Genomic DNA, 8,604 nt, shown 5'->3' on the forward strand with positions numbered 1-8,604 from the left:
TTTTTCTTCGGGATATCATATGGGGATGGATTTTTGTTGAAATTTTTGTTGGCTTCACTGTCACTGAAGTCAACTGCTGATCCTTTCTTCCACACAGTCATGATCAAATATTGCCCATTAAATTTAATTTACTTGTCCAATCCAACATCCCCACTTTTTATTTTTATTTTTCAAAGTTAAAGGGAGGGAGGAGGGGGTTTTTCTCACTCACATACTAACGTACTGCCAAGATACCATAAGAATTCGAATATGAGATCACTAAGCTAGACCGTATCCACAAATCAACATCCCAGTTTCATTGCAAGAGATTTTGGGATTTTTTTGGTGTTGGACTGATTCATCTGCAACATGATAAGAAATGTTTAAGCAAAGGAGTGGACATGAGCAAAGTTATGGTTTGAGGGTTCGGGCTTGCCCTAATATAAGAAATTGGGTCAGGCTTGTTGGGCTTACCCTAACAAGGAAAGCATTTGCTTATTTCTACCTTCGGCTTTTCTAAATGCATCTAAAGATTTGATCCATGCACTCATGAATTTTATTCGGCCCTCATTATAAGACAAATGGCCTCTAGCACTTGGGCTTAGGTGTTTTTTTTTTCCTTTTCAAATTATATTTTTAATTTTTTTAAAGAATATTTTTAAAGAAAAAGTGAAAATTTGATTAAATAAAACTGAAAAAGGAAAAAAAGAAAAAGATACTAGACCTTTGAATAAAGAAACTTCATTTCTATTTCATTTTATTAATTTAATTAGATTGGAAGGACATGAATATTATGCAATTTAATATTAGAATTTTAATTTTTGCAGGCAGGATCAGAGGAGAGGCTCGTGAGCCAAATGGAGTCACTGGCAACTGCCTCATCATCTTCATTCCTATGCCATGTCCACTGTGCATGAGTTGCATTTGCCACCACTAAATGCCCGTGCCCAAAGCTGGCCTCTCTGAAAACCGATATTTTGGGTTGCGGATTCTTATACCTATAAAGATATAAAATGAAATAAAAATTATACGTATAAATCGGTAAGAATTTAATAATAAAATGATTAATTAACAAGTAACTACGAAATTAAACCAACTTACTTGCTAGCAAGACCTTCACGGTTGCCACCATCTCCAATCGTAATATGCACTGGACCACAATTATTGGCTTCATCCTTGTAAACGCGGGTCTAAAATAGAACAATGAAATAACTAGATGAGACCATTACTAACAAAATAAACTAAATCAAGTAATCGAATTCCGAACCGATACATTTTCTTTAATTGATATTTACATAAAGGAATATGTTTTGAATAGTTAATATGTTTATTCTAGTAATGGTAAAGGGATCATGTTAAAATGCAGTATCTATTTGTGAATTACATTTATGTTATGTTTGATGATGTAGTCATTTTAGCATCGACACCTTAATAATGTCTAATGTGATCTGTCTAGCGTTTACTCGTAAATTATAAACTCGAAAAATTTGAAGAAGAAAACTTACAAAACGCTCATATGCATGTACATGGCCAGCTAAAACAACATCGACACGAGCTTGATAGAGCAGATCTTCCATGGCGTCCTTCATGTCAATAGATTCAGATTCACCCTGGTGAGCCTCGTTAGAATTGTACCAAGGAGCATGGATAAGCACAACGATCCACGGGGTCCTTCCCCTATCCACCTTCCCCAAATCTACTTGCAACCACTGGTACTGGGCAGAACTAGGATCAAAATCAGTGTACGACCCCAACATGATCGCATGAACTCCAGCCACATCGAATGAGTAGTAGAGGTTCGAATCCGAACCACTCTCTTCGTACGGCATGTGCCACCTTGCATTGTACGCAGTGAAGGCATGAGTGTGCAGGACAGGGATTTTCTCGATTTCGTGATTGCCTTGTGTCACCATCCAAGGCCGCTGGCTTGCCAAGGGCTGCACCAGACGCCCAAATGAGTCCCATAAAGGTTGGTCCACGTCTGCATAGGATAAGTCTCCTGGCAGCATAAACATGTCGTAGTCTACTTTGGATATGTGATCTAGGGTTGATTTAGTCCATTCAGTTTGCCCAAGATCACCTGCAAAAAATGCACATTATTAATTTTCTTTTTTGAAGAGAAAAATCTACATATATAGAATATAGTGTATTTTATTAGGGTAACACGATTTAACAATTTGGACCGAATTTACTAATCACTTAATTAACGCGTTAGTCAAGTCTACATACAGTGTACCACAAAACAAATATCTACACATCCTCCTTTAATTTCCTTTATTGGCTAATCCCCTGATTTTTTCCTTTGATCTATCATTTCCAAATATATACACTTTACTAAACGCATCCTAATCTTCATATTTTAACAAAATTAACTTACATACATATAGTTAGAGCAATAATATTGTCTTGCCATTCTTATATCGCCAGCGACACATATACTCATATCACGATACAATACTACAAATTTGAATCGCACATTCAAGCAAAAATTAACCTACGTAACGTGTTACATACCTACGACTGCAAATGTGATAGGGAAGGATGCAGGAGGGGTTTTGAAACTGAACTCAGGACCCGAATTGGATCCACAACGGTAGTAGTATACTGTGTTGGGTTTCAAGGGACCGATGACCACGTCATGAATTTTGTTTGGAGTTGTGTCGGACTAAAAATAATTATTTTAATATTTAATTTTAATTAATAAATTCTAATATTTAATTTTAATTAAGGCTTTTTTTACCTAAAAATAAATAAAAAGAGAATAAATAAGTGAGTATGTGGTGGTTTATTATCTTATCTCTAGTTAAACAAACAATTGAACCACGCACTTCAAACCATATTATCTTCTTCTTATTTTTTCTTATTTTTTTTCTTATTTTCTTTCTTCCTCTTCTCCCCATTGACTTTTCTTCTTCTTCCTTATCTCAGGCCCGTTTCTTTCTTCCTCCTTTCTTATTCCTTCCAAAGCTTCTTTTTTTTTTCTTCTTTCTTCCTTTCCAGGCCGTTCCTTCTATTTCTTTTTTTCTTCCTATTCTTTCCTCTCTTTTCTTCTTCCTTCATTCCTTTTCACTCTCTCTTCATGCTGCACCCCAACTTTTAAGAGAGCCATATCCACTTCTGGATATGTGGTGGCTGCAAACACCCACCCCTCTCTCTTTCTAGTTCCACTAATTAATGGTTGTTGAACTGAGTATGTGGTGGCTGTTTATGGGTGGTGATGATGCTTTGTTTGACTAATTGGGTGGTGATGATGGTTCGATTGGGTCTTTGGCGGCTGGTTATGGGTTTGATGGTGGTGGTCTGACAGAGATGGCGAAGAGAGATGGTTCTGGGTTTTGCGGGTGGCTGTGGTGGCGAAGAGAGATGGGGCTGTGTGTGGCTTACGGGTGGTGGTTATGAGGGAGAACAAATTCGGGGGAGAAGAGGGAGAGCTGGGCAGTGCCAGAGTCTGTCGATTGGGTCTGTGGTGGTGGTGTTTTGATTCAAGGCGTAAGGAAATCCAACCGGACTCGTGTGTTCAAAATAGCGATGGTGCTATTTTGCGAACTGCATTTGGGGCTCACTGAATTAGACATGCGAGTCCGGTGATTTTTTCACTGTTGGACTATGCAGTCTCATTTAAGTTAATCCCCTTCCTTACCAAACATGGATTTTAAGTGTTATTTAACACAATCCAGTCCAGTGAGGCATAGTGAGGCCTACCAAACATGCCCTTAAAGATTTATTTTGGGGTCATTTCAAACCGAAAAACAAAATTAGGGTCATTTCAATCTCCGGAAAATGATTATTTGGTCTAGTGATACTACTTTGTACTTGGTGGGAGTGTATTTCAGACTCAAATCTCACTATACCAAGTAATAATAATAAAAATAAAATAAAAAAACAATATGAGGGCATCTTCTATGTATAAATATCTCATATTTGGCCTCTTGTGTCACAGACGATGTTTGTCCCCATTCATTTTCCCTTTCAGTTCCCATTTGTCCCCATTCATTTGACTAAAGAGAAAAACTAGGAATTCAAGAGATTTCGGTTAATTTATTGTGGTTGGTGAGTAAGTAAAGAAGAAAACAATTTCGTCTGGTAATCCATCTTGGACTAAACTAATCTCAATCAACCACTTAATCATCAACTCATCTCTCTAATTACCACTATCTAATGAAGGCCATATAATTTGGCTTTCAAGTGCCCCCAACAATTAGAAAAACTTTAACAAAAATGAAGAAACGATTTTACGAAGAAAAGAACAGAACATATATAATTCAGAGTACCTGTTGTGGAGAATCAGAACCAGGATCATCAGAAGGGACATAGACGTTTTTGCGCGGCGGTGGACGGTTATACCCCTGGACCAGTGCATTAAAGAACACCGGAAAAGCCAAGCCCATTATTGTCAAAACAATGAGAAACCCTCCCAGCCGGCCTTCGACAACCCCCATGTTTATTGTTCCTACCTGCTCAAATCTGCAGAGACAATAAAAAAAAAACCCTCACCAGAAGAATTTGAAGCAACAATGGTTCTTCTTCCTCGTATATATATATACACACAAAAATATGTCATCATCAATATCATGCCCGTGGATTTATCGTTTTGGACAACCCCCTCGCGGCTTGTATGTGACACGTGGGGGTCTACCCAGATGGACACGTGTCCGAAAGGTATATCCAAGGCATAACAGAAGAGAACAGAACCTAAGCCAATTTTGATGGTTTTGATGTTGTTGTTGGGTATGAAAAGAGTTTGGCAATATCGGGTGCAAATTTCGTGACGGATTTGGTGATTATTGACTTTGATTGTGGAAGTGCATTGCGGCCAGTTTCATTGCCTTTCACTTTTGCCAGTGACAGATGGTCTGCTTTATCCAGTTTAAGTAATAAGTATATTGTCGTTTTTCCTTCTATGCATGTCACCATTTGGCAAATTGGAAATATGGACGTGGAGATTATCAACTCAGTATCTGGTTAATTAAATACACCCGGATTTTTATAGACTCCTTTAATGATAATTATAAAAGTGGCAGTACTTAAATAGAAGTAAATCTATTTCGTTCGGTGGCATTAAAATTTTCATTTTGTTGAAGGAGATTCTAAGTTCAACTCATAAACTAATGTTGAATGAAAAAACAAACGAAAAGCACTTCAATTCAAGATGCCCTCATTTGTAACATTTTGAAAAGTTTATTTTTTAAAACAGAAAATGAGATATTTGAATTTGGGACATATTTCAAAACATTTGAAAGCTAGGGAATAAAAATTCAAGGGATGCAAATTGTATTTCACCCACCTTAAGCCAAGTTATGGAGAAGTTTTATTTATGGGTGTATGATTCTACTCAGAATGTGCCACAAGTATATTCAAAATAGCACTCATTTCTATCCTGAAAGAGAGAAAAGAAGAAAAAGATTGGGGGTGGCGGGCAGCCTACCTTTTAAAATATAGATGAAAGAACTAACCTGCACAGTGTATGAAAATATGCAATGTATTTTTCTCAATAAAACCAAGAAAATCAGCCTCACATGATCACGGGTCACTCTCTAACTCATGTCTCTTTCTTTCGCTAAACCCCAAATGCATGAAACGCCTTGCCGACCTTTATATAATATATAGTTATAAATATATATGTATATAATACATCTATATTTTGGTCATGCCAGGATTCAGGAAACACGTTCAAGGAAACTACAACAAGCAGGCTTCCAGTTCATTCCCTTTTTTAATTTGGTTTAGTCGACCCTAAGACTGATTTTTCTCTAATGATTGTTCTTTAATTTGGCCCTTTTGACTTGATCTATATAACATAAAGCTCAAGGGGGCCTACAAGAGGTTTTTGGTGTAAATTGCACAAAATACCATCCGAACTAGGCAATGATACCTTTTCTGTGTATAGACGGTTCGAATCGTTATAGTAAAATTCATAATAGACTCCACAAATAATCATGTTAATCTTTTTTGCGTATAGACAATTCATTTCAGATCGTTGAAATAAAATCCATAATGAACTTCATAAATTGTTCTTCAAATTAGATTATTTAAGTAATCTCTCAATTAAAGCTGACGGACGGGGTTTCGTTTAATCATGGTAGCCTAGTGGATGAATCTGTGCCACATGCTGGCGGTGGAGTTTTCATTGAAGTTGATATATACGTACGACTTCCATACTAGGGACAATTTAAAGTTAACTAAAACTCTAAAAACGTAGATGCTTAAATGCTTTAGGATATTCTAACTTCTCTTCTCAACATTATTTAAGTGTGGTGTGCATGATCCGCCACACAATATTAATTAAACACGTAATTAAGACTACTTGTTAATTAATTAAATTAATTCAGTTCTTATAAATTATATGTGTACTGATCAAGATAATATATGATCATGGTTGACTTTTATTCTACAACTTGAGATATGAAATTTTCTGCATATAAGAAGATGTGACATATATACTATATCAGAAGTTTCTATAGCCTCCTCCACATTGTCATCACCACTCCTCTATGTTGATCAATTAGCCCCAAACTCTTTCAATTAATCAAGTTCACAGTTACATCAAGGGTCTTGGGTGTGAATGTTAGAGGGGTGAGTTTGGAAGATGAGATTAAGGTTTTGACAAGATGATAGCTTAGGATTGGTAAATAAAGTTGTATTTAAGATGACATTTTAAACTGTAAGGGGCTTGTAGCTCAAGTGGTTAAAAACGTTAATCCCTACATCCAAAGTCCTAAGTGTTGTGCGGAAGCGTCAACCAACTGCGAGTGAAAAATAAATAACAACAGGCAGGAGAAAAATTGAACAAAATAATCAACAAGAACAACACCAAGATTTATACTGGTTCGTCAATTGCCTACATCCAGTTTGGAGACGACGGAGTATTCCACTATAATCAATGAGAGAATACAATAGTGTTTAACCACTCAGAAAACCCAAGCCCCAAATATACCCAAGCTCACACACTCAAGAATATAAAAGGGATACAAATTGAGTACAATTTAGAGAGGGAAAAATAACCAACAGTAGCAACAAAACTTAGTTGCCCAAACTATTATTTTTCTCTCTCCCAACTTCTTTCTTCTCTCATCAACTCTCGGTGCTTTCCGCTCTTCTATTTTTCCCAAATGCATGTTCCCTTTTATAAGCCAAACATTTGCTCTTCAATCACCCAACGGCAAAAGCAAAACACACAAGTCAAAAGGTAAAAGTAAGCCATCAATGCTAGCCATTAATTTGTCTCCAATTTGTCTGCTAGCCGAAAGCACCGAAAGCAGTTTTGCTTTTGACTATTTTTGAGCCAATCATCAACAATCGAAAGCAGTTTTGCTTTTGACTATTTTGAGCCAATCATCAACAATCTCCACCTTGGCTCAAAACCTCGAAGCAACACTCTCAATGGTCGTCTCCCAACCCCCCATGGGGCAATCAACAAACTTTACAAATGCCAATTAAGTCTAAGCAATGCTTAAACTTGAGCAACGAAACTGGCTTTGTCAACATATCCGCAGGATTCTCAGCGGTCCCAATCTTCTGAAGAAGAATATTTCCCTCGTCAATAATCTCATGAACAAAATGGAACCTCACGTCAATGTGTTTTGTACGTGCATGATGAACTTGATTCTTTGCTAAATAAATAGCACTCTGACTGTCACAATGAACATCCACATGGTCTTGTTCAACCCCCAAGTCATCAAGCAATCCTTGAAGCCAGATGGCTTCCTTTATAGCTTCTGTTACCGCCATGTATTCAGCCTCCGTAGTCGACAAAGCAACTGTAGATTGCAGAATCGACCTCCAACTCACTGGACCTCCAGCAATAGTGAATACAAAACCTGTAGTGGACCTACGCTTGTCCAAATCACCTGCGGAATCAGAATCCACATATCCAACAACACATTGACCAGTAACTTTATCATGCTGAAACAATAAACCAACATCCACAATACCCAGAATATACCGTAGAATCCATTTCACAGCTTGCCAATGCCCTTTTCCTGGATTATGCATATATCTACTGACAATATTAACAGCTTGTGAAATATCAGGCCTCGTACACACCATAGCATACATCAAACTACCAACAGCACTTGCATATGGAATTTGAGCCATGTAATGACTCTCTTCACCAGTTTTAGGAGACATAGAAGCACTAAGTTTGAAATGAGGGGCAAGAGGTGTACTAACCGGTTTTGAATTTTCATTCATCCCGAAACGCTGTAGTACCTTCTTCAAATACTGCTTTTGACACAGACTAATCTTGCCCTTCGCTCTATCTCTTTCAATTTCCATACCCAGTATCTTCCGAGCTTCTCCTAAGTCCTTCATCTCAAATTCATTACTCAGTTGAGTCTTCAACCTTTCAATCTCCACTTTGCTTTTACATGCTATAAGCATATCATCAACATATAAAAGCAGATAGATGAAGGTTCCATCTTGTAGCTTGTGAAAGTATACACAATGGTCATAATGACTTCTTGTGTACTTCTGCCCGATCATAAACCGATCAAATCGCTTATACCATTGTCTTGGAGACTGCTTCAAGCCGTACAATGATTTTTGCAATTTGCAAACCCAATTTCCTTTTCCAGCAACCTTAAAACCTTCTGGTTGAGACATATAAATTTCTTCCTCCAAATCACC

At 37.3% G+C, this 8,604-nt stretch overlaps 1 protein-coding gene across 1 annotated transcript; it reads right to left on the bottom strand.

The window, feature by feature from the left end:
* Positions 1 to 704: 704 nt before the first annotated feature.
* On the bottom strand, positions 705 to 2,625 carry LOC117635726 (probable purple acid phosphatase 20). The gene is made up of 4 exons (XM_034370082.1): positions 2,494 to 2,625; positions 1,485 to 2,059; positions 1,081 to 1,169; positions 705 to 977 (listed from the first exon to the last, which is right to left on the bottom strand). Exons 2-4 carry the CDS (start codon positions 1,992 to 1,994, stop codon positions 794 to 796), a joined length of 783 nt encoding a protein of 260 aa, XP_034225973.1. The 5' UTR covers positions 1,995 to 2,059; positions 2,494 to 2,625; the 3' UTR covers positions 705 to 793.
* Between the last annotated feature and the right edge of the window lie 5,979 nt (positions 2,626 to 8,604).

The sequence above is a fragment of the Prunus dulcis genome, chromosome 7 (genome assembly GCF_902201215.1).
Source record: "Prunus dulcis chromosome 7, ALMONDv2, whole genome shotgun sequence".
Classification (NCBI taxonomy): domain Eukaryota; kingdom Viridiplantae; phylum Streptophyta; class Magnoliopsida; order Rosales; family Rosaceae; genus Prunus; species Prunus dulcis.

Bases quoted from the DNA above. Each gene is read 5' to 3' on its own strand.
- LOC117635726 (XM_034370082.1), bottom strand. From the start codon at position 1,994: ATGTTTATGCTGCCAGGAGACTTATCCTATGCAGACGTGGACCAACCT. The intron at 1,170-1,484 runs GTAAGTTTTCTT...GTTCTATTTTAG, and splicing joins TACATGCATATGAGCGTTTT to ACCCGCGTTTACAAGGATGA. The intron at 978-1,080 runs GTAAGTTGGTTT...ATATCTTTATAG, and splicing joins CGTGAAGGTCTTGCTAGCAA to GTATAAGAATCCGCAACCCA.